Source organism: Bombina bombina, chromosome 3 (assembly GCF_027579735.1).
Source record: "Bombina bombina isolate aBomBom1 chromosome 3, aBomBom1.pri, whole genome shotgun sequence".
Lineage (NCBI taxonomy): Eukaryota > Metazoa > Chordata > Amphibia > Anura > Bombinatoridae > Bombina > Bombina bombina.
Genome location: NC_069501.1, coordinates 853064088 through 853089585, shown reverse-complemented (window position 1 = coordinate 853089585; position 25498 = coordinate 853064088). Strand labels below are relative to the sequence as shown.

At 42.7% G+C, this 25498-nt stretch overlaps 1 protein-coding gene across 1 annotated transcript in view; it reads left to right on the top strand.

Moving 5' to 3' along the window:
- The window catches only part of TM9SF2 (transmembrane 9 superfamily member 2), a 179704-nt gene that overhangs the window by 36610 nt on the left and 117596 nt on the right, over positions 1–25498 (top strand). The window contains exons 3-4 of the mRNA XM_053707814.1: positions 967–1060; positions 14604–14731. Of these exons, the coding sequence (XP_053563789.1) occupies positions 967–1060; positions 14604–14731 (222 nt within the window). The remainder of the gene's footprint in view (positions 1–966; positions 1061–14603; positions 14732–25498) is intronic.

Genomic DNA, 25498 nt, shown 5'->3' with positions numbered 1-25498 from the left:
GCTGCTAACACAAACCATTATGATTTCCAATGGTTGACAGGTTGTAAACATGTCAGTATTCTCAACAAAAAATGTTGCCAGATGGGGGCAGTCTAATACTTTGCAATATTATAACTTTTTCTGTTATATATAAATGTTATTTAAGCTATCCAAAGCACAGATTGGTTGCATAATTCAACATAAATTGTACAAAACCCCCCAGAACTAAACAAAACTAAAATGAGCAAATAGTTTACATATTGGCATTGTGCTCAGTAAAATCAACTGGGTGTATACCCATCAAGGGCTAGATTACAAGGGGAGGGCTAATTTATTGTGCACCCGTAAACTGGAAAATTCACCTATTTACGGGCGTGTGCGATAAATAAATGTACATCTAGCGTTTTTTTTTTTTTAAAATAACTGCAAGAAGCAGTTATGAGGGGTTAAAGTTGGAGGGTGTGGGGTGTTAGACAAAAAACGGCACTGAAAAGTGCCTTTACATTGCGGTCTATGGGGAGCTGTGTGTTGTCTATAAATATACAGTATATGTATATGCTTATATACATATATATTTGTGAATGTGTATATACACATATAAACACAAATATATATGTATTCATTTACATATATATTTAAATTTGCTGCACGACTTACCCCCTTCACTGCGCCATTGGAGCCTATGGAAGTGCGCTCTCGTAAGCACAAAGCTTCTGTTCAATGTGAATCCTGTTAATTATAAGTGGAGCTCAAATATCGCCCTTGCGAAAGCGATATTTTGTTCTCCACTCATAATCTAGTCCTATATGGGTCCTGGGGAGAACACCGCACATTGAGCTGTTGTTCATATCTGAGAGAGCGATTCTCTTTCTGTCTGTATTAGGGAGAACACCACATGTTGAATTATCATTTACTTTGTTCTATAGGTGGTTAAGCGTTTGTTTTGCATTTATTTATATAATGTCTACATATGTTCTTTATTTTTAGGTTTGATTTTTGTCAAGAGGAGGGAAGGAAACGGCCAACTGAAAACCTTGGGCAGGTTTTGTTTGGTGAAAGAATAGAACCCTCTCCCTATAAGGTAAATTACCGTCCATTTGCAAACTACTAGTAAAGCAAGTGTTGTTTAAAAATACTTTTATACATATATTATGTTGCCTAGAAAGATGTACAGTGTATTTTGCAATATAAGACATAAAAAAATAATTTAAATGGGAAATCGGACATATGGACCTGTCAAAAGAGAAATGATTGAATTGGTACTGCATATTTATAGGGGAGATGTTCTTCACAGATAAAGCCCTTCTGTGATCATCTTTTGGGAACCTTTTTTAATTTTTTAAAAGTAAGTAAATCTGTTTCATTGTTCTCTTCCTTTGTTGCTGATAGACTTATGAATATGTATGTGTCTTTCATTTGCAACTGATTTCCAATCCAAATGACCTACTTAAAGGAATATGAAACCCCAATATTTTCTTTTGAGATTCAAGTAGAGCAAATACTTAATAGAAGAAGACTGGGAACTGTTTTTCTTTTGCATTATGTACCGAGTCCACGGATTCATCCTAACTTGTGGGATATTGTCCTTCCTGACAGGAAGTAGCAAAGAGAGCACCACAGCAGAGCTGTCTATATAGCTCCCCCCTTAACTCCACCCCCCAGTCTTTCTCTTTGCTGGCTCTAAGCAGGAAGAGTAAAGAGAAGAGGTGTTAAACTGTTAGTTTTATATTATCTTCAATCAAGTGTTTGTTATTTTTAAATGGTACCGGTGTTGTACTATTTACTCTCAGGCAGGACATAGATGAAGATTTCTGCCTGGAGGATGATGATCTTAGCATTTGTAACTAAGGTCCACTGCTGTTCCCACAGAAGCTGAGGAGTACAGGAAAACTTCAGTGTGAGGAACTGTTTCTTGCTATACAGCAATGAGGTATGTTCAGTCATATTTTCTGCAGAGACTGTGTTAACTCAGAAAGGCTGACAGTGTCCCCATTAGGGGAAGGGTAAGCAGTAATCCTAGTGTTATCAGAGGTTTTTACTAGCTTGCATAAATGGTTAATTTTTTTGTGGGCACTCAGTTTGTTATGTGAATTTGGGACAAACGTTTTTGTGTCTGGGAGTAACGTTTTCTGTTTTATGGGACATTTGCTTGAAGGTTCTTTGGGGTTGTTTATAACCCACATGGCTTTCAGGCAGGGTTTGTTAGTTTTGTGTAGGCCCCAGCAACATCGAGTGAGGTGGGCGGGGCCTACATTTACAAGCAGCAAGCAACTTCTCCTGAGGTCCTGAGAGTCTTCTGAGGGACTAATTGAAGCTTTAAACCCCATATTATTGCTTCCTAAGGGCAGGTTGGGCCACAGCAGAGCGGTGGCAAGGTGCTTTAGGGGTTTTTAACCGGTTTTAGACATATTTCAATCCGTTTTTTTCATAATATTGCTTATTAACTTGTGGTGCAATCCTTCTAAAGCTTAGTGGGTACACTGTTAAAATTTCAGAAAAATTGAAGCAATTTTAACCTGTTTTGCAGTTTGTGTATGCCTTTTTTTCTCTTAAAGGCACAGTACCGTTTTTGCTAATTGTGTTTTTTTCATTAAATAAAGTGTTTTCCAAGCTTGCTTGCTTTATTACTAGTCTGTTAAACATGTCTGACACTGAGGAAACTCATTGTTCAATTTGTTTAGAAGCCATTGTGGAACCCCCTCTTAGAATGTGTCCCACTTGTACTGATATGTCTATAAATTGCAAACAGCATATTTTGACTTATAAAAGTTTGGCATTAGATGATTCTCAGACAGAAGGAAATCAGGTTTTGCCATCTAGTTCTCCCCAAGTGTCACAACCAGTAACGCCCGCACAAGCGACACCAAGTACTTCTAGTGCGTCTAATTCTTTCACCTTGCAAGATATGGCTTCAGTTATGAATACTACCCTCACAGAGGTTTTATCTAAGCTGCCTGGGTTGCAAGGGAAGCGCAGTAGCTCTGGGTTAAGAACAAATGCTGAGCCTTCTGACGCTTTAGTAGCCGTATCCGATATTCCCTCACAATGTTCTGAAGTAGGGATGAGGGATTTGCTGTCTGACGGAGAGATTTCTGATTCAGGAAAGATGTTCTCTCAGACAGATTCAGATATGACGGCATTTAAATTTAAGCTAGAGCACCTCCGCTTATTGCTCAGGGAGGTTTTAGCTACTCTGGATGATTGTGACCCTATTGTAGTTCCAGAGAAATTGTGTTAAATGGACAAATATTTAGAGGTTCCTGTTTACACTGATGTGTTTCCGGTTCCTAAGAGGATTTCGGACATTGTTACTAAGGGAGTGGGATAAACCAGGTATTCCGTTCTCTCCCCCTCCTGTTTTTAAGAAAATGTTTCCCATTTCTGTCAACATTAAAGGGCTCATGGCAGACGGTCCCTAAGGTGGAGGGAGCTATTTCTACCCTGGCTAAGCGTACAACTATACCTATTGAAGACAGTTGTTCTTTCATTGATCCTATGGATAAAAAATTAGAGGGTCTCCTAAAGAAAATTTTTGTTCATCAAGGTTTTCTTCTTCAACCTATAGCATGCATTGTTCCTGTAACCACTGCAGCTGCCTTTTGGTTTGAGGCTCTAGAAGAGGCTCTTCAGATGGAGACCCCACTAGATGATATTTTGGACAGAATTAAGGCTCTTAAGTTGGCTAATTATTTTATTACAGACGCCGCTTTTCATCTTGCTAAATTAGCGGCTAAGAATTCAGGTTCTGCCATTTTAGCGCGTAGAGCGTTATGGCTTAAGTCCTGGTCAGCTGATGTGTCATCTAAATCTAAGCTTTTGTCCATCCCTTTCAAAGGTAAGACCCTATTCAGGCCTGCATTGAAAGAGATCATTTCAGACATTACTGGAGGGAAGGGTCATACCCTCCCTTAGGATAAGTCAAATTAGACAAGGACCAAACAAAATAATTTTCGTTCCTTTCGAAACGTCAAGAGTGGTCCCTCTACCTCTTCCCCTACTGCAAAGCAAGAGGGGAACTTTGCTCAATCCAAGCCAACCTGGAGACCTAATCAGGCTTGGAACAAGGGTAAACAGGCCGAAAAGCCTTCTGCTGCCACTAAGTCAGCATGAAGGGGTAGCCCCCGATCCGGGACCGGATCTAGTAGGGGGCAGACTCTCTTTGTTCAGGCCTGGGCAAGAGACTTTCAGGATTCCTGGGCAGTAGAAATTGTAACCCAGGGATACCTTCTAGATTTCAAGGAGGGAGGTTCCATCTTTCTCAATTGTCTGTAAACCCGACAAAAAGAGAGGCGTTCTTACGCTGTGTAGAAGACCTTTTTTACCATGGGAGTGATCTTCCCAGTTCCAAAAGCAGAACAGGGGCAGGGGTTCTACTTCAATCTGTTTATAGTTCCCAAAAAGGAGGGAACCTTCAGACCAATTGTAGATCTCAAGATCCTAAACCAATTCCTAAGAGTTCCATCTTTCAAGATGGAGACCATTCGGACTATCTTACCATTGATCCAGGAGGGTCAATATATGACCACCGTGGACTTAAAGGATGCGTATCTGCACATTCCTATCCACAAAGATCATCACCAGTTCCTCAGGTTCGCCTTTCTGGACAAGCATTATCAGTTTGTGGCTCTTCCTTTCGGGTTGGCCATGGCGCCGCAAATCTTCACGAAGGTGCTAGGGTCCATTCTGGCGGTTCTAAGGCCACGGGGCATAGCAGTGGCGCCTTATCTAGACGACATTCTAATTCAAGCGTCGTCCTTCCAACTAGCCAAGTCTCACACGGACTTAGTGTTGGCCTTTCTAAGGTCTCACGGGTGGAAAGTGAACGTAAAAAAGATTTCTCTTTCCCCCCTCACAGGAGTTTCATTTCTAGAGACTCTGATAGACTCGGTGGACATGAAAATATTTCTGACGGAGGTCAGGAAATCAAAGATTTTGTCCACCTGCCGAGCTCTTCATTCCATTCCTCGGCCGTCATTGGCTCAGTGTATGGAGGTAATCGGACTAATGGTAGCGGCAATGGAGATAGTTCCGTTTGCTCGCTTGCATCTCAGACCACTGCAATTATGCATGCTCAATCAGTGGAATGGGGATTATGTGGATTTATCTCCTCAGATAAATCTGGATCAAGAGACCAGAGACTCTCTTCTTTGGTGGTTGTCACAGGATCATCTGTCCCAGGGAATGTGTTTCCGCAGGCCAGAATGGGTTATAGTGACGACAGACGCCAGTCTTCTGGGCTGGGGTGCAGTCTGGAATTCCCTGAAAGCTCAGGGTTTGTGGACTCGGGAGGAGGCTCTCCTACCGATAAATATTCTGGAATTAAGAGCGATATTCAATGCTCTCCAGGCATGGCCTCAGCTGGCTTCGGCCAGATTCATCAGGTTTCAGTCGGACAACATCACGACTGTGGCTTATATCAATCATCAGGGCGGAACAAAGAGTTCCTTAGCGATGATAGAGGTCTCAAGGATAATCCAATGGGCAGAGGCTCACTCTTGCCATCTGTCAGCGATCTATATCCCAGGTGTAGAGAACTAGGAGGCAAATTTTCTAAGTCGTCAGACTTTTCATCCGGGGGAGTGGGAACTCCATCCGGAGGTGTTTGCTCAGCTGGTTCGGCTATGGGGCACACCAGAGTTGGATCTGATGGCGTCTCGTCAGAACGCCAAACTTCCTCGTTACGGCTCCAGGTCAAGGGATCCTCAGGCTGTACTTATAGATGCTCTAGCAGTACCCTGGTTGTTCAACCTGGCTTATGCGTTTCCACCTTTCCCTCTCCTTCCACGTCTGATTGCCAGAATCAAACAGGAGAGAGCATCAGTGATTTTGATAGCGCCAGCGTGGGCACGCAGCACTTGGTATGCAGACCTGGTGGACATGTCATCCCTTCCACCATGGTCTCTGCCATTGAGACAGGACCTTCTGATTCAAGGTCCATTCAAGCATCCAAATCTAATTTCTCTGCAACTGACTGCTTGGAGATTGAACGCTTGATTCTATCAAAGCGGGATTTCTCTGAGTCAGTCATAAATACCTTGATTCAGGCTCGAAAGCCTGTTACCAGGAAAATTTATCATAAGATATGGCGTAAATATCTTTTTTGGTGCGAATCCAAAGGCTTCTCCTGGAGTAAAATCAGGATTCCTAAGATTTTGTCTTTTCTCCAAGAGGGATTGGATAAAGGATTATCGGCTAGTTCCCTAAAGGGACAGATATCTGCTCTGTCTATTTTGTTGCACAAGCGTCTGGCAGATGTTCCAGACGTTCTGGCTTTTTGTCAGGCTTTAGTTAGAATTAAGCCTGTGTTTAAACCTATTGCTCCGCCATGGAGTCTAAATTTTGTTCTTAGAGTTCTTCAGGGGGTTCCGTTTGAACCCATGCATACCATAGATATTAAGCTTTTATCTTGGAAAGTTTTGTTCCTAGTTGCTATCTCTTCAGCTCGAAGAGTTTCTGAACTACCTGCATTACAATGTGACTCTCCTTATCTTGTGTTCCATGCTGATAAGGTGGTTTTGCGTACCAAGCCTGGGTTCCTACCTAAGGTTGTTACTAACAGGAATATCAATCAAGAAATTGTTGTTCCTTCTCTGTGTCCTAATCCTTCTTGTAAGAAGGAACGTCTGTTGCACAACTTGGATGTGGTTCGTGCTTTGAAATTTTATTTGCAGGCAACCAAAGATTTTCGTCAAACATCTTCTTTGTTTGTTGTCTATTCTAGAAAGCGTAGGGGTCAAAAGGCTACGGCGACTTCTCTTTCCTTTTGGCTGAAAAGCATCATCCGTTTGGCTTATGAGACTGCTGGACAACAGCCTCCTGAAAGGATTACAGCTCATTCTACAAAAGCGGTAGCTTCCACATGGGCTTTTTAAAATTATGCTTCTGTTGAACAGATTTGTAAGGCTGCGACTTGGTCGTTGCTTCATACCTTTTCAAAATTTTATAAATTTGATACTTTTGCTTCTTCGGAGGCTATTTTTGGGAGAAAGGTTCTACAAGCAGTGGTGCCTTCCGTTTAGGTTCCTGTCTTGTCCCTCCCTTCATCCGTGTCCTAAAGCTTTGGTATTGGTATCCCACAAGTTAGGATGAATCCGTGGACTCGGTACATCATGCAAAAGAAAACAAAATTTATGCTTACCTGATAAATTTTTTTCTTTTGCGATGTACCGAGTCCACGGTCCGCCCTGTCTATTCAAGACAGATAGTATTTTTTATGTAAACTTCAGTCACCTCTGCACCTTATAGTTTCTCCTTTTCTTCCTTGGCCTTCGGTCGAATGACTGGGGGGTGGAGTTAAGGGGGGAGCTATATAGACAGCTCTGCTGTGGTGCTCTCTTTGCTACTTCCTGTCAGGAAGGACAATATCCCACAAGTTAGGATGAATCCGTGGACTCGGTACATCGCAAAAGAGAGAAATTTATCAGGTAAGCATAAATTTTGTTTTTCTCTTGTTAAGTGTATCCAGTCCACGGATCATCCATTACTTATGGGATATTAACTCCTCCCCAACAGGAAGTGCAAGAGGATTCACCCAGCAGAGCTGCTATATAGCTCCTCCTCTAACTGCCATTACCAGTCATTCTCTTGCACCCAACGAATAGATAGGATGTGTGAGAGGACTGTGGTGATTATACTTAGTTTCATACCTTCAATCAAAAGTTTGTTATTTTATAATAGCACCGGAGTGTGTTATTCCTTCTCTGGTAGAATTTGAAGAAGAATCTACCTGAGTTTTTCTATGATTTTAGCCGGAGTAGTTAAGATCATATTGCTGTTTCTCGGCCATCTGAGGAGAGGTAAACTTCAGATCAGGGGACAGCGGGCAGATTAATCTGCAAAGAGGTATGTAGCAGCTTATTATTTTCTGACAATGGAATTGATGAGAAAATTCTGCCATACCGATATAATGTAAACTCAGCCTTAAATGCAGTAGCAGCAACTGGTATCAGGCTGTCATGTATGTATATTTTACACTTCAGTATTCTGGGGAATGGCACTTCACTGGAATTATACTGTATGCATAAAACTTTAGCCTAATTTGCAGGGACTAGCTTTTTAATAACACTCAATTTATTAATGTTAAACGTTTTTTGCTGGCATGTAAAATCGTTTAATTTTCTGAGGTACTGGGTGAAAAAATGTTTTGGGCACTATTTTTTTCCACTTGGCAGTCGTTTTATTTAATTTATGACAGTTTACTGATCTCTCTCACTGTTATGTTATGTTAGTTATCCTTTGCTAATGGGAGCAATCCTTTGCTAAAATTGTGTTTTTTACAAAGATTTGATGCTATAACTTTTCAGTTTATTAATTTTCAACTGTCATAACTTTTTCTGTGCTTCTTATAGGCACAGTACGTTTTCATATTATAGTAAATTACTTGAAAAGTATTTCCAAGTTGCTAGTTTATTTGCTAGTGTGTTAAACATGTCTGATTCAGAGGAAGATATCTGTGCTATATGTGCTAAAGCCAAAGTGGAGCCCAATAGAAATTTATGTACTAACTGTATTGATGCTACTTTAAATAAAAGTCAATCTGTACAAATTGAACATATTTCACCAAACAACGAGGGGAGAGTTATGCCGACTAACTCGCCTCACGTGTCAGTACCTGCATCTCCCGCTCGGGAGGTGCCTGATATTGTAGCGCCGAGTACATCTGGGCGGCCATTACAAATCACATTACAGGATATGGCTACTGTTATGACTGAAGTTTTGGCTAAATTACCAGAACTAAGAGGTAAGCGTGATCACTCTGGGGTGAGAACAGAGTGCGCTGATAATATTAGGGCCATGTCAGACACTGCGTCACAATTTGCAGAACATGAGGACGGAGAGCTTAATTCTGCGGGTGATGGTTCTGATCCAAACAAACTGGATTCAGATATTTCAAATTTTAAATTTAAGCTGGAAAACCTCCGTGTATTACTAGGGGAGGTGTTAGCAGCTCTGAATGATTGTAACACAGTTGCAATACCAGAGAAAATGTGTAGGTTGGATAAATATTTTGCGGTACCGGCGAGTACTGACGTTTTTCCTATACCTAAGAGACTTACTGAAATTGTTACTAAGGAGTGGGATAGACCCGGTGTGCCGTTCTCACCCCCTCCGATATTTAGAAAGATGTTTCCAATAGACGCCACCACACAGGACTTATGGCAAACGGTCCCTAAGGTGGAGGGAGCAGTTTCTACTTTAGCTAAGCGTACCACTATCCCGGTGGAGGATAGCTGTGCCTTTTCAGATCCAATGGATAAAAACTTAGAGGGTTACCTTAAGAAAATGTTTGTTCAACAAGGTTTTATATTGCAACCTCTTGCATGCATTGCGCCTGTCACGGCTGCAGCAGCATTTTGGTTTGAGTCTCTGGAAGAGACACTTGAATCAGCTCCATTAGATGAGATTACACACAAGCTTAAAGCCCTTAAGTTAGCTAACTCATTTATTTCAGATGCCGTAGTACATTTAACTAAACTTACGGCTAAGAATTCCGGATTCGCCATTCAGGCACGCAGAGCACTGTGGCTAAAATCCTGGTCAGCTGACGTTACTTCTAAATCTAAATTGCTTAATATACCTTTCAAAGGGCAGACCTTATTTGGGCCCGGGTTGAAAGAAATTATCGCTGACATTACAGGAGGTAAAGGCCATGCCCTGCCTCAAGACAGAGCCAAACCTAAGGCTAGACAGTCTAATTTTCATTCCTTTCGTAATTTCAAAGCAGGAGCAGCATCAACTTCCTCTGCACCAAAACAGGAAGGAGCTGTTGCTCGCTACAGACAAGGCTGGAGACCTAACCAGTCCTGGAACAAGGGCAAGCAGGCCAGGAAACCTGCTGCTGCCCCTAAGACAGCATGAATCGAGGGCCCCCGATCCGGGAACGGATCTAGTGGGGGGCAGACTTTCTCTCTTCGCCCAGGCTTGGGCAAGAGATGTCCAGGATCCCTGGGCGTTAGAGATCATATCTCAGGGATACCTTCTAGACTTCAAATTCTCTCCCCCAAGAGGGAGATTTCATCTGTCAAGGTTGTCAACAAACCAAATAAAGAAAGAGGCGTTTATACGCTGCGTACAAGATCTTTTATTAATGGGAGTGATCCATCCGGTTCCGCGGTCGGAACAAGGACAAGGGTTTTACTCAAATCTGTTTGTGGTTCCCAAAAAAGAGGGAACTTTCAGGCCAATCTTGGATTTAAAGATCCTAAACAAATTCCTAAGAGTTCCATCGTTCAAAATGGAAACTATTCGGACAATTTTACCTATGATCCAAAAGTGTCAGTACATGACCACAGTGGATTTAAAGGATGCTTACCTTCACATACCGATTCACAAAGATCATTACCGGTATCTAAGGTTTGCCTTTCTAGACAGGCATTACCAGTTTGTAGCTCTTCCATTCGGATTGGCTACGGCTCCGAGAATCTTCACAAAGGTTCTGGGTGCTCTTCTGGCGGTACTAAGACCGCGAGGAATTGCGGTAGCTCCGTACCTAGACGACATTCTGATACAAGCTTCAAGCTTTCAAACTGCCAAGTCTCATACAGAGTTAGTACTGGAATTTCTAAGGTCGCATGGATGGAAGGTGAACGAAAAGAAGAGTTCTCTCTTTCCACTCACAAGAGTTCCCTTCTTGGGGACTCTTATAGATTCTGTAGAAATGAAGATTTACCTGACAGAAGACAGGTTAACAAAGCTTCAAAATGCATGCCGTGTCCTTCATTCCATTCAACACCCGTCAGTAGCTCAATGCATGGAGGTGATCGGCTTAATGGTAGCAGCAATGGACATAGTACCCTTTGCACGCCTACATCTCAGACCGCTGCAATTGTGCATGCTAAGTCAGTGGAATGGGGATTACTCAGACTTGTCCCCTACTCTGAATCTGGATCAAGAGACCAGAAATTCTCTTCTATGGTGGCTTTCTCGGCCACATCTGTCCAGGGGGATGCCATTCAGCAGGCCGGACTGGACAATTGTAACAACAGACGCCAGCCTACTAGGTTGGGGCGCTGTCTGGAATTCTCTGAAGGCTCAGGGACAATGGAATCAGGAGGAGAGTCTCCTACCAATAAACATTCTGGAATTGAGAGCAGTTCTCAATGCCCTTCTGGCTTGGCCCCAGTTAACAACTCGGGGGTTCATCAGGTTTCAGTCGGACAACATCACGACTGTAGCTTACATCAACCATCAGGGAGGGACAAGAAGCTCCCTAGCAATGATGGAAGTATCAAAGATAATTCGCTGGGCAGAGTCTCACTCTTGCCACCTGTCAGCAATCCACATCCCGGGAGTGGAGAACTGGGAGGCGGATTTCTTAAGTCGTCAGACTTTTCATCCGGGGGAGTGGGAACTTCATCCGGAGGTCTTTGCCCAAATACTTCGACGTTGGGGCAAACCAGAGATAGATCTCATGGCGTCTCGACAGAACGCCAAGCTTCCTCGTTACGGGTCCAGATCCAGGGATCCGGGAGCGGTTCTGATAGATGCTTTGACAGCACCTTGGACCTTCGGGATGGCTTATGTGTTTCCACCCTTCCCGATGCTTCCTCGATTGATTGCCAGAATCAAACAGGAGAGAGCATCAGTGATTCTAATAGCGCCTGCATGGCCACGCAGGACTTGGTATGCAGATCTAGTGGACATGTCATCCTGTCCACCTTGGTCCCTACCTCTGAAACAGGACCTTCTGATCCAGGGTCCCTTCAAACATCAAAATCTAATTTCTCTGAAGCTGACTGCTTGGAAATTGAACGCTTGATTTTATCAAAACGTGGTTTTTCTGAGTCAGTTATTGATACCTTAATACAGGCTAGGAAGCCTGTTACCAGAAAGATTTACCATAAGATATGGCGCAAATACTTATATTGGTGCGAATCCAAGAGTTACTCATGGAGTAAGGTTAGGATTCCGAGGATATTGTCTTTTCTACAAGAAGGTTTAGAAAAGGGTTTATCCGCTAGTTCCTTAAAGGGACAGATTTCAGCTCTGTCCATTCTTTTACACAAACGTCTGTCAGAAGTTCCGGACGTTCAAGCTTTTTGTCAGGCTTTAGCTAGGATCAAGCCTGTGTTTAAAACTGTTGCTCCACCATGGAGTTTGAACTTAGTTCTTAATGTTTTACAGGGGGTTCCGTTTGTACCCCTTCATTCCATTGATATCAAGTTGTTATCTTGGAAAGTTCTGTTTTTAATGGCGATTTCCTCGGCTCGAAGAGTCTCTGAGTTATCTGCCTTACATTGTGATTCTCCTTATCTGATTTTTCATTCAGACAAGGTAGTTCTGCGTACTAAACCTGGGTTCCTACCTAAGGTGGTCACTAACAGGAATATCAATCAAGAGATTGTGGTTCCATCTTTGTGTCCTAATCCTTCTTCGAAAAAGGAACGTCTGCTACACAATCTAGATGTAGTCCGTGCCCTGAAATTTTATCTACAGGCAACTAAGGATTTTCGACAAACGTCTTCCCTGTTTGTCGTTTATTCTGGTCAGAGGAGAGGTCAAAAAGCTTCGGCTACCTCTCTCTCCTTTTGGCTTCGTAGCATAATACGGTTAGCCTATGAGACTGCTGGACAGCAGCCTCCTGAAAGAATTACAGCACATTCTACTAGAGCTGTGGCTTCCACTTGGGCCTTTAAGAATGAGGCTTCTGTTGAACAGATTTGCAAGGCTGCAACTTGGTCTTCTCTTCATACTTTTTCCAAATTTTACAAATTTGACACTTTTGCTTCTTCGGAGGCTGTTTTTGGGAGAAAGGTTCTTCAGGCAGTGGTTCCTTCCGTATAAAGAGCCTGCCTGTCCCTCCCGTCATCCGTGTACTTTAGCTTTGGTATTGGTATCCCATAAGTAATGGATGATCCGTGGACTGGATACACTTAACAAGAGAAAACATAATTTATGCTTACCTGATAAATTTATTTCTCTTGTAGTGTATCCAGTCCACGGCCCGCCCTGTCACTTTAAGGCAGGTAATTTTTCCATTAAACTACAGTCACCACTGCACCCTATGGTTTTCCTTTCTCTGCATGTTTTCGGTCGAATGACTGGTAATGGCAGTTAGAGGAGGAGCTATATAGCAGCTCTGCTGGGTGAATCCTCTTGCACTTCCTGTTGGGGAGGAGTTAATATCCCATAAGTAATGGATGATCCGTGGACTGGATACACTACAAGAGAAATAAATTTATCAGGTAAGCATAAATTATGTTTTTTTAATCAAATTTGTTTTATTCCGATTGTATTCTTTGTTTAAGAGATACCTAGCAGAGTGTCTGAGGCACTACATGACAGAAAAAAGTGCTGCCATCTAGTGTTCTTGCAACATTGCTGCCATATAGTGCTCCAGACATGTGAATGCTCCTGAGCTTACGTTCTTGCTTTTCAACAAATATACTAAGAGAATGATGAAACTTTGCTCATAGAAGTACGTTTTAAAATTGTTCATAATTCAGACACAGCATGCAATTTTAAAGGAAGTTTTGGGTTTCATGTCTCTTTTAATTTGTGCTTTGTGTTAGTGAATGCAATTAGCATTATGTCCATTGTAAATAAAATTCAGCTGTTCCCTCAGTGGGTTATCCCTATCGGACAAGCATTTTCACTAAATATACAATTTGTAATTTAATGGAACATGAAACCCGAATTTTTTCTTTTCTGATTTAAAAAGAGCAGGCAAACAACTTTGTTTTACTTCTATTATTATTATTTACTATTATTTACTTCTGTTATCTAATTTCCTTAATTCTCTTGATATCCTGTGTTCCTCTCCTCCGTTGCTATCCCCTGAACCCCCTTGGCATGTAAGCCTATGAGTTCAGCTGTTTGTAGATCACCTTCTTAAGATCTGACTACAACAGTGCAACTCTTGGCAGGGCCCTCTACCCATTTGATCCCTATGAATGTTTTGTTGTACCCCGCATTTGTTTATAGTGCTGCGGAATCTGTTGGCACTCTACAAATAACCGATGATAATAGCATATCTAAATAGGCTCAGTAGCTGCTCATTGGTGGCTGCTCATAGATGTCTCGTGTGAGTGGCTCACCCATGTGCATTGCTTTTTCTTCAACAAAGGATATCTAAAGAATGAAGCAAATAGAAGTAAATTGGAATGTTTAAAATTGTATTCTCTATCTGAATCATGAAAGAAAAACTTTGGGTTTCATGTCCTTTTAAAAGTTTTGAAATGGAATGTTTATATTTTATTTAAAAAGTGTGTTTATATATTCATGTTTGAATAGAGACCCTTGGAATAATTTTGTTATTACACTATTCACACTATAATCACTGCTTATTGTGTTTTGTGGGAAGAAAAATGAACAAAGCTTTTATAAGTATTTGCAGTTTGTGTGTAAGGATGTGGTGGACATTCATAATAAAATAGTAATGCAGTTATGAATTATATCGGTAATTGTCTGTCAACATGAAAAATATAATCTTAGAAATGTTTTTTATTTCACTATATATTAATGTTCCATCGCAGTTTGACAAATTCCAGGAGATAAGATGGCTCCTAGAATTGCTGTTCCTCTATTTTATTTCTATATAAATTTATCAGCATCCAACTTATACATCAGTTATATGATGATGCTTTATTTATTGATTTCATGAGTGTAGATGTATTTTTCTGCAGTTTAAGTTTAAAGAAGAGAAGAAATGTGTTCCAGTTTGTACAAAGAAATATAGTACCTCGGATACAAGCAGTAAACAGAAATTGGACTTTTTGAAAAAAAGTATGCTCCTGAACTATCAACATCATTGGTAAGTTAACTATTTATAATTTTAGTAATTAATTGTTTATCTTTTATGTAAGTTGTCGCTATCTGTGTACTTGAAGATACAAAACAATCTTTCAAGCTCCATTGTTGTCATTGACTAATATCAAGAAACCAGGAGGCTCAAGTGGTTCTCATACAATATTTGTATTAGAAGAATATTTTCTTTTTTATGACACGATGAGTCCACGGATCATCTTAATTACTAATGGGATATTCACTTCCTGGTCAGCAGGAGGCGGCAAAGAGCACCACAGCAGAGCTGTTAAATAGCTCCTCCCTTCCCTCCCACTCCGGTCATTCTCTTTGCCTAAGTTAGTGATAGGAAGTGATAAAATGAGGTGTTAGTATAGATTCTTCAATCAAGAGTTAATTATTTTTAAAGTAGTACAATATTGTGCTGCTTTGTTCTAGGGTGTAGCCGTAGTCCATATCAGTCTCTTCAGTAGAGCTTTGGTGGCTTTAGAGCAATGGGAACTTGTGGGACATAATTCTCACTGCGCCTCCCATGTTTTCCTGCTGCCCCTTTCCCTTCAGTCTGAGGTAATCATTTACTCAGCATTTTATTCTCCTCAGGTCAATGTGAGGGAGAGGACCTCTCAAGCCTGAGAGCTGCCTGCTGCCAGGCAGAAGCTAAGGTAAGTGCTACTTTAAATTTCTGGGGTACATTGAAACAATAAGGAGACTCAGAAAAAAGTAAGCACACTCTGAACATAAGGGACACTAAAGGGAAGGTGGCTCTTTATGTTGAGGACATTACAATCTTTCCTGGAGGGAGAGTATATTTTGGCAGCGTTACTTGGCAGGCACTGGGGCTGGAGTAAGGCTGGCGTTATGGCTCTGGTGGTTTCACACTGTTCTCTAACTATGACGAGCGGCTAGTTTCGGCATAGATTAACGCCCACGATGGGCGGTGCTTCCTGTTTGCGCGCCACTTTAGTTGCGCTTCAGTTCTGAGAGAGCGACATTAGGAAGAATTTGTCCGGTCTGTTCTAGAGTCGCATGGTGAAGCAGGGCATGCGTTGCTAGTACAGAAATGGTATTTCCTTTTCAGCAGCGCTAAATGGATTGTCTGGAGCTGATAAAAGGGGGAAATTGGCTGACCTTCAGTCAGGTAGGAGCACTTCAGCTGAGGTGCAGAGGTGTAATTTTTTATTTAATCGTTGTTTGCTAAGCTGAACGGTTTGCAGTGAAAAAGGAACTGTTTTGAATTTAAAGAGACAGTAACGGTTTTTCTATTTAATATTTGCAAATACATTTAAAAAAAATGTATTTGCTATTTGGCCAATTGTGATCAAGCATGGGCCATGGGGACTTGCAAGATGTCACTTGCTCCTTATGTTTTGACGCCAATGTGGAACCACCAATCCCTTTCTGTCCCTCATCTATTGAGAGGACTTTGAATATAGGGAAAAGATTTTTTTAGAGCCAAACTCCTCTAAGGCGGATGTTGTCCAAGAGTCTAATGATTAGGGTCAATATATGCCGCAGCTTTCTCCCCAAGCGTCCTAAATTTTACCGCCCTCACAAGCAGTGCCCTGTGCTACCGTTATAGTCCATTCTGGGGTTTCTTTAAAAGACATAGCTTTTCTCATGTCTTCTGCTATTTCTGATGCTTTGTCTGCTTTTCCAATGTTGTGCAGGGCAAACGTAAGAGGAAAGTCAGACATTAAGTAAGCAAGGTTTCTGGGTACTGCCGTAGCATCTGAAGGGGAAATTTCAGATTCAGAGAGTCTATTACCTCTGAAGGACTCTGAGGTGGTATCTTTCAGGTCTAAACTAGAACACCTTTGTATGTTACTCAGGGAGGTTTTAGTTACCTTGGACGACAGTGACTCCACAGTTGTTATTGTCACTAAGAAGTCTAGTAAACTGGACAGATATTTCGAGGTTCCTTTCTACACAGATGTATTTCCAGTTCCTCAAAGAGCTACTGAGATCATTGCTAAGTAATAGGAGAGACCGGGCATACCTCTTTCTCCCTCTCCTATTTTTAAGAAGATGTTTCCAATAACCGTCTCTATCAAAGAGGCTTGGCAAACAGTTCCTAAGGTGGAAGGGGCCGTTTCCACCTTTAGCTAAGGGAACTACTATTCCCATAGAGGATAGTTGTGCTTTCAAAAATCCTATGGATAAGAAGTTGGAGGGTTTACTCAAGAAGATATATGTACACCAGGGTCTGCAATGGCAACCAGCTGTGTGCATTGCCACCGTCACTAGTGCGGCGGCATATTGGTTTGATGAACTGTCTGAGGCCCTCAGGACAGAAACTTCTTTGGATGAGATCCAAGATAGGATAAAAGCTCTTAAACTAGCTAATGCCTTTGTTTCGGACGCTTCCCTTCAAGTTATCATGCTGGGAGCTAAGGTCTCAAGTTACTCTATCCTAGCTCGCAGAGCCTTATGGTTAAAACCATGGTCTGCCGATGTGTCATCTAAGTCTAAGCTTCTAGCTATTCCTTACAATGGGAAGACCTTGTTTGGACCTGACCTGAAGGAAATTATCTCTGATATCACAGGAGGTAAGGGTCATCTTCTCCCTCAAGATAAGACAAACAAACATAAAGGACGACAGAGTCATTTTCGTTCCTTTCGAAATTTCAAGGGAAATTCTTCCTCTTCCTCCTCTAAGAAGGAACAATCTAAGCCTGCATGGAGACCCAACCAGTCTTGGAATAAGGGAAAGCAATCCAAGAAGCTTGCTAGTGAATCCAAGACAGCATGAAGGGCATACACCCGATCCGGACCGGATCTGGTAGGGGGCAGACTTTCCTCCTTCATTCAAGCTTGGGTTCGGGATGTTCAGGATCCCTGGGCAATAGAAATAGTGTCTTAGGGATACAAACTGGAGTTCAAAAGTTTTCCTCCCAGAGGCAGATTTCTACTTTCAAGATTATCTGTAGACCAGACAAAGAGAGAGGTGTTCTTACACTGCGTAGGAGACTTCTCCGCCCTGGGAGTGATTGTTCCCGTTCCAGTTCAGGATCTGGGTCTGGGGTTATATTCCAATCTGTTTGTGGTTCCCAAAAAAGAGGGAACCTTCAGACCAATTTTAGACCTCAAGAATATAAACAAATTTCTCAGGGTACCGTCCTTCAAGATGAAAACTATTTGTTCCATTCTCCCATTGATCCAAGAGGGTCAGTTTATGACAACAGTGGATTTAAAGGACGCGTACCTACATGTTCCCATTCACAGAGATCATCACAAGTTCTTAAGGTTTGCCTTTCTGAACAAACACTTCCAGTTTGTGGCTCTTCCTTTCGGTCTTGCCACAGCCCCCAGAATTTTCACAAAGGTTCTGGGATCTCTGTTGGCGGTGCTTCAATCACGCGGCATTGCAGTGGCGCCCTATCTGGACGACATCCTAGTCCAGACGCCATCCTTTCAACTAGCAAGATCCCACACGGACTTGGTGTTGTCCTTCCTACGATCTCACGGGTGGAAGGTAAATTTGGAAAAGAGTTCCTTAGTTCCAAATACAAGGGTAAATTTCTTAGGAACCGTAATAGACTCCCTGTCTATGAAGATTTTTCTGACAGAAGTCAGGAAATTAAAGATTATCGATACTTGTCTAGTCCTTCAGTCCACTCCTCGGCCATCAGTGGCTCAGTGCATGGAGTTAATCGGGCTGATGGTGGCGACAATGGACATCATCCCGTTTGCTCGCTTCCATCTCAGACCTCTGCAGTTAAGCAGGCTCAGGCAATGGAACGGAGATTATGCGGAATTGTCTCCTCCATTACTACTGGAGCAGGAGACAAGGGATTTTCTCCAATGGTGGTTGTCTCTGGATTATCTCTCTCAGGGAACTTGCTTTCGCAGACCATCTTGGGTGATTGTGACAACAGACTCCAGCCTTCTAGGGTGAGGGGCAGTCTGGGGCTCCCTAAAAGCTCAGGGAGTTTGGACTCGGTCAGAGTCTGTTCTTCCTATAAACATTCTGGAACTGAGAGCGATTGTCAATTCTCTCCTGGCCTGGCCCCAGTTAGCCACGGTCCGGTTTATCTGGTTCCAGACGGACAACATAACTTCTGTGTCTTACATCAATCATCAGAGAGGAACAAGGATTTCCTTAGCGATGACCGAAGTAACCAAAATAATCCAGTGGGCAGAAGCCCTTTCTTGCTGTCTGTCGGCGATCCACATCCCAGGGGTAGACAATTGGGAGGCGGATTTCTTGAGCAGACAGACCTTTCATCCGGGGGAGTGGGAACTCCATCCGGAAGTTTTCTCCAACTTCATTCACAAGTGGGGTCAGCTGGAATTGGATCTCATGGCATCTGAACAGAATGCCAAGATACGGGTCGAGGTCCAGGGACCCCCAGGCGGAACTGATAGATGCTCTGGCAGTCCCTTGGACCTTCAGTCTAGCATACCTATTTCCTCCGTTTGCTCTTCTTCCTCGAGTGAGGGCCTCCGTTATCCTCATAGCACCGGGCTGGCATAGCGGGATTTGGTATGCAGATCTGGTGGAGATGACATCTCTGCCACCTTGGAGACTTCCGTTGAGGAAGGACCTTCTGATTCAGGGGCCCTTCCTTCACCCAAATCTAGTTTCTCTGAAGCTGACTGCTTGGAGATTGAATGCTTAATTTTATCCAAGCGGGGATTTTCTGACTCGGTCATAGAGACCATGATTCAGGCTTGTAAGCCTGTAATTAGAAGGATTTATCATAGGATTTGGTGTAAATATCTCTATTGGTGTGAATCCAAGGGCTACTCATGGAGTAGAGTTAGGGTTCCTAGAATTTTGTCTTTTCTTAAAGAGGGTTTGGGGAAAGGTTTATCGACAAGTTCCCTAAAGGGTCAAATCTCGGCCTTATCTATTTTGTTACACAAATGTCTGGCGGATGTCCCAGATGTACAATCATTTTGTCAGGCCTTGGTCAGGATCAGGCTTGTGTTCAAACCAGTTACTCCTCCATGGAGTCTTAATTTAGTTCTCAAAGTTCTTCAAGGGGCTCCGTTTGAGCCTATGCATTCCTTAGATATTAAGTTGTTATCTTGGAAATTTTTATTTCTTGTTGCTATTTCTTCTGCTCGTAGAGTGTCAGAGCTCTCGGCATTGCAGTATGATTCTCCTTATCTTATTTTCCATTCAGATAAGGTAGTTTTACGTACTAAATTAGGATTTCTTCCCAAGGTTGTTTCTGATCGTAACATTAATCAGGAGATTGTTGTTCCTTCTTTGTGTCCTAATCCTTCTTCTCAGAAAGAACGACTTCTGCACAATATGGACTTGGTCCGTGCTTTAAAGTTTTACCTGCAGGCGACTAAGAACTTTCATCAGTCTAATTTGTTTGTGGTTTTCTCAGGAAAACGTAAGGAACAGATAGCTACGGCTACTTCTCTTTCTTTTTGGCTGAAGAGTATCATACGTTTTGCATACGAGACTGCTGGACAGCAGCTTCCCGAGAGTGTTACGCTCATTCCACGAGGGCTGTTGCTTCCTCATGGGCATTCAGAAATGAAGCTTCTGTTGAACAGATTTGCAAGGCTGCAACTTGGTCCTCTCTTCACACTTTTTCAAAGTTCTACAAATTTGACACTTTTGCCTCGGCTGAGGCCACTTTTGGGAGACAGGTTCTTCAAGCAGTGGTGCCTTCCGTTTAGGTTCCCTGTCTTGTCCCTCCCTTATCATCTGTGTACTCTAGCTTGGGTATTGAATCCCATTAGTAATTAAGATGATCCGTGGACTCATTGTGTCATAAAAAAAAGAAAATCTATGCTTTCCTGATAAATTTATTTATTTTTTGACACGATAAATCCACAGCCCGCCCTGTTCTTGACAGACATGTTGTTGGTGATTATAAACTTCAGTCACCTCTGCACCTTGGTTTTTCCTTTCTTTCCTTAACTTTGGTCGAATGACTGGAGTGGGAGGGAAGGGAGTAGCTATTTAACAGCTCTGCTGTGGTGCTCTTTGCCGCCTCCTGCTGACCAGGAGGTGAATATCCCATTAGTAATTAAGATGATCCGTGGGCTCATCGTGTCAAAAAAGAAATAAATTTATCAGGTAAGCATAAATTTTCTTTTTTTGTGCATCTGCCAGGTTCTCAGTTACAATCAGACTTCATAGGTAAATGGTACTAGAAGAAGTATTCCAGAAGATACCTGCAGTTATTATATTTCTGAAGTCTCTTGAAACCAATGGCTTAAGTAACGTGGGTTTTATATATAAAAGGTATACAGTTTACCTTTTATATGAATTATTCCTGCATAATAGTTTACTGTAAGGATTAAAGTGATAGTAGGTATTATTCTTCACAAGAAAAGGGCTCAACTCTGTGCGTTGCCTTGATGTAGTATGTAGAAATGAGTTTTTGTCATTTTTATTAAATCTTATGTTTTATGCTATAGACTTCTGCCCCCCCTTTTCCCCCTCCATCTGCATCACGGTTATTGTGAAGCCTTACCGGATGTTCAATAGACTTACCAAAGGTGTGCTTTCAAACTTTTAATCCAGGATGCACAGTTTATCCAGTGTAGGTAAACATTTAACTGCCTTGGTGAATATGGTTTACTGTTAACTAGTAGGGCAGCCAGAGAACATTTCACAGTTGTTCCTCAGAATAAAAAAAATACATTTTAGTTTATTTCCAAGTGACATCCAACCTCTAACTTACCAATGCTAACTAATAATGCTTGTTGTAGTCCCAGGGGTATCTTGATTCATGCTCTGCAATACTTATCTAGCTCCAGATAAACTTTTTATCACTATAACTATCTGATTCACTGTTTACAAAGCTGGTCTACTCATTGCAGAAGAACTGTGCTTGTGTCATTCGTTTGCAATTGAGAAGGGTAGACCAGCTTTCTGTTTCTCTGGACCAGAACCACATCTCAAGTAACTAAGCTACATTACCCACAGAAGAAAGGAATCACTAATGGGGCTGATGACCAAATAAAATGAAGTAATACATTTATGACAAAACATTTTTGAATGTAAAACAAACAAACTGAGTTTATCTCACCTAGATTATATATAATGCAAACTTTTAGGAATGTTTTCTTTAGCTTTACTTAGTGAGGGAAAAGTGCATATTTTCTTCATAAATGGAGTCCACAGCTGCATTCATTACTTTAGGGAATTCAGAACCTGGCCACCAGGAGGAGGCAAAGACACCCCAGCCGTATGCTTAAATACTCCTCCCACTTCCCTCATCCCCCAGTCATTCTATGCCTTTCGTCCCAAAAGGTTAGCAGAGAAATGTCCGAAATTTACGTTTTGTCTCTTATGGAGGGCAGTACTCTTCGGCATGGGGCTGGAGTTTTAAGTAATCCTGTCATCCTCTCAGTGAGAGCTTGGATGAAAGTTAGAGTCTGGAGATGCAGGGAGAGTCTTTCTGCAAAACCATCCCGACTCATTTGTAACCGCTCCATAAGCAATCTGCGTTGACGAGTTTCGGCGGCCTGCTTTCTTCTCTCAAGTCCGTGGCAGAGAAGAGGCTACTATCTGTCACACTTGAAGGGCCGTGTTCCTATTCCACGGGGTAGATACTGGTAAGATCGTTTAATTTTACTTTCGCATGATTGGTTTGTATTACAAATGTTTTCCCGAGAGGATACCACCTTGCGGGACCAACTAGAGTCTCCGTGAGGCTCCTTTTAGTATCTTGGAATCAAGGGTTAATATCTCCTAAGGGGGGGGTTATATGAACATGTTTTTTTTTAATCATGTTTATGTGATTCGACCTGCTTATGTGTAGTGTTACTTAGGCTCATGGTTTTGTGGAACATAACGGCCTTGGAAGTGACGCTGCCTTTGCGGTTGGGCGTGCTTTTCATGGACTGTACGGCCTACCTTGTGACCGCGAATGGTCACGTTTTTGACTCTCCAGTTCCGCATTCCTGACATGGGCGAGGAATTCTGGTCCGCTGGTGACTGGTGCATAGGAAGTGGTGAGTGCCCCATTCATTGTGGGTGTAAGGGGCTGTTTAAGATTTGTTTTAAAAATTTGGTCCATTTTTTGTATTCATATCCCAGCTATGGAGGATTCTGATGTTGAGATTGAAGTGGTCTCTGATTCAGATTCTACTTATTGTAGTGAATATGAATCGGCCCAGATGACACATGAAAGTCAGTTATGTTCCATATGCCGTGCTAGAGTGCTCAATTCCTCGGGATCGGGGAATCTAGGGGCCGCTGAGCCATCCGCCTCTGGGGGTGCTGTCCCTTGAGTGACGATTTCCCTACCACTTACTGTTGCTACACGTGCAGGTGACCCAGATTATGCTTATCCCTCCCTGGATGGGGGTTTGTTCCCTCCGGAGGTTGCGGCACGTTTCCATAATCAAATCCTGATGGCGATGGCGCATCTGCAGCTTCCAGATGTCTGCTTAAGGTTATGTTCGTGTCAAGTCAATCCGGCCCCCCAGGCTTGGGGTGGCCCGCTCAGTTCTCTGGGGGAGCGACTGTTCCTGAGGCTCCGGTGGAAGTGTGCTGTGCTTTTCGTTATAGGCTGGCACGCCTTTGTGTTCTGTTACGGCATGTTTTGGCGTTGTTGGATGATCCCATCCTTTAATGGATATAGGGGTTCTCGGTCTTCTTCGAATAGCTCACAGAATTAAATATAAGGGGATGAAGTAATCTTCTTATAGTCTGGTTATGAGTATCCTTTCCAATCTGAGCTGGGATGAGCAGGGTTTCGTTAGGCTGGTCCTGCAGGTGTGTCTGTTCCTTTTAGGTGAAAACCTACAGGTTGCCTTTTCTTTTATTCAATCCGGTTAGGATGACTTTTATTTGATTTTAAAAGCTCATATTTGGTTTCATATTCCTTCGGGAGTTTTCCTTCTGGAATCGATACTCGCGATTTCTTGATCGCACTGTTTACTTTTACAGAAGTTGTTCAGAGGACACGTTTACTCCTATTTGTTGTCTGTTGTTTATTTCTCCCTCCCTGGGGGTGAATATTGCATCCTTAACAGTAATGGCTAGGATCAGACTGGTTCTGACCGGGTTCAACACCTTCAGACATGTGGCGCCTGTTCTGCCTGGCTGTTCTGCCTGGCGCTGAGTGATGCTTTATTATTTGTGTTTTTCTTAGCTTGTTTTTACAAGTGTCAGCTAAGCATTCTGAGAGGACCTGAGGGTCCGTGGGGCATAAGGATAAGGGACTGGTTCAGTCCTCAGCAGCCTTTGAGCTGGTCGTTTGGGACTCGGAGTTCTAGTGCGTCAAACTCCGGTTTTACGATATTGTTGGGATTTGAGTGTTTCCTTCCCCGCGGGGGTTGAAGATTTGTAGGTTTTAGGGCCTCATTGCTGCCGTTATGAGCGATCATGCCCTTCTAGGGCTATTGGAATTGTCCTTTTTGAACTTTTTCCTTTTTGAGGACTCTTCTATTGGGTTGAGATCTTTGGACTTTGTCCGTTTCTCCTTAGAGGTTGACCTTGCGGTCTTTTCCTACTCTGAGGGTTAGTCTTTCCTTATTAGGAATGATAGGCTATCTGGTCTCCTTATCCTGGCTCCGTCTAGGGGCTGTTTCCAGGGTTTGGGATGCTATGCATTCTTTTTCCTTGGGTGTAGTTCTGTTTTGTACTCTAAGGAAATTATGGTGACTAGCCTTTGTTACCTCGCTCTTCGGGTGACTTCGTCCCCGATGTTTCCCCTTGGTCCTAGAAGTTGGGGGTTCGCCTGTTGGGCTTAGAATCTTAGCGGCTCTATTGTGCCCTTTCTCCTTTGGAGTTGGAACTTTTTGTAAGGGGTGTTCTCTTCCCGTAGGGTTGGGATTTATGTTTAGACCAATTTTCTGGGTTATTCTTACCCTTGTGTAGTCGTTTTTTTTTTTTTTTTTTTTTTATTTAGACAGGGTATGGTGTTCCCTGGGGTATTGTTTGTCTAAACAATTCTGGGGCTCTGGCCTTCGTTTGTCTGGATCTTCTGGGCCAAAGCAGCTGGTCTGATTGGTGGTTAGCCCCATGGTTCGCTAGCTGGATCTCGCTGTTGTGTGTGGGAACTTTTTCTTCATGGCCTTATCTGGTATTTTTCTAGATTTATTTGATCCTGTGGCTGGTTCGGGAGCTCCAGTTCTCCAGGGAACATAGGCTATAACTTATGCTCTCGCCAGTTTAGCTACTAGCAGCTTGGCCAGGAGAGCTGTGTATTTAAGCTCCCTATGGCCTGCCATGTTCTGGAACGGTATGTACTTCCCTTCTTGGGGGGTTTTCCTTTTCGTAGTCCTCAGTGGCGCCTGGATGGTTTTCAGTTGGCTCACTTTAGGGCTTTGGTTTTTGTGAGTGTGTACGCTTTTTATTTGTCTGTGCCCTTCCTTTGGGGGGGTTGTTTTGCCTTTCTTAAAGAGATGGGGTTTCCCTCTCTCTGGAGGGTGGTGGTCCTGTCCTGTGGGCAGGTGGTTGTTACAGGTGGTTTATCCCGTAAGGAGAGCGGTCCGCTTTTCTTGGATTGTTTTGTTCCGTCTGTGGTCTCAGTCGCCATGTTAAAGCATAGGGCTCTTCTGCCTTTTTAGGCCTACCTCTATGAGGTTCTCATTGGGAGTACCTGTTGTAGGTGTTGTATTGAGACTGACGTATAGTGTTTGGTTTCGGCCTATCTTTATGGGGTCCTTTTTAGGAGTACCTGTTTGTTGGTACTTTTGGATGGCACCTGAGCTCTGTTGGGGTGACTGAGGCCATCCCATTATGCCCTTTTATCTGGGGGCCGGTTGTTGGTGTACTTCATGTTCCCCTGTCCTTCAGACCTGCCTGTGACTTGGGCTGGTCCGGTGTTCTGTGTACTCACTACTTAGTGGA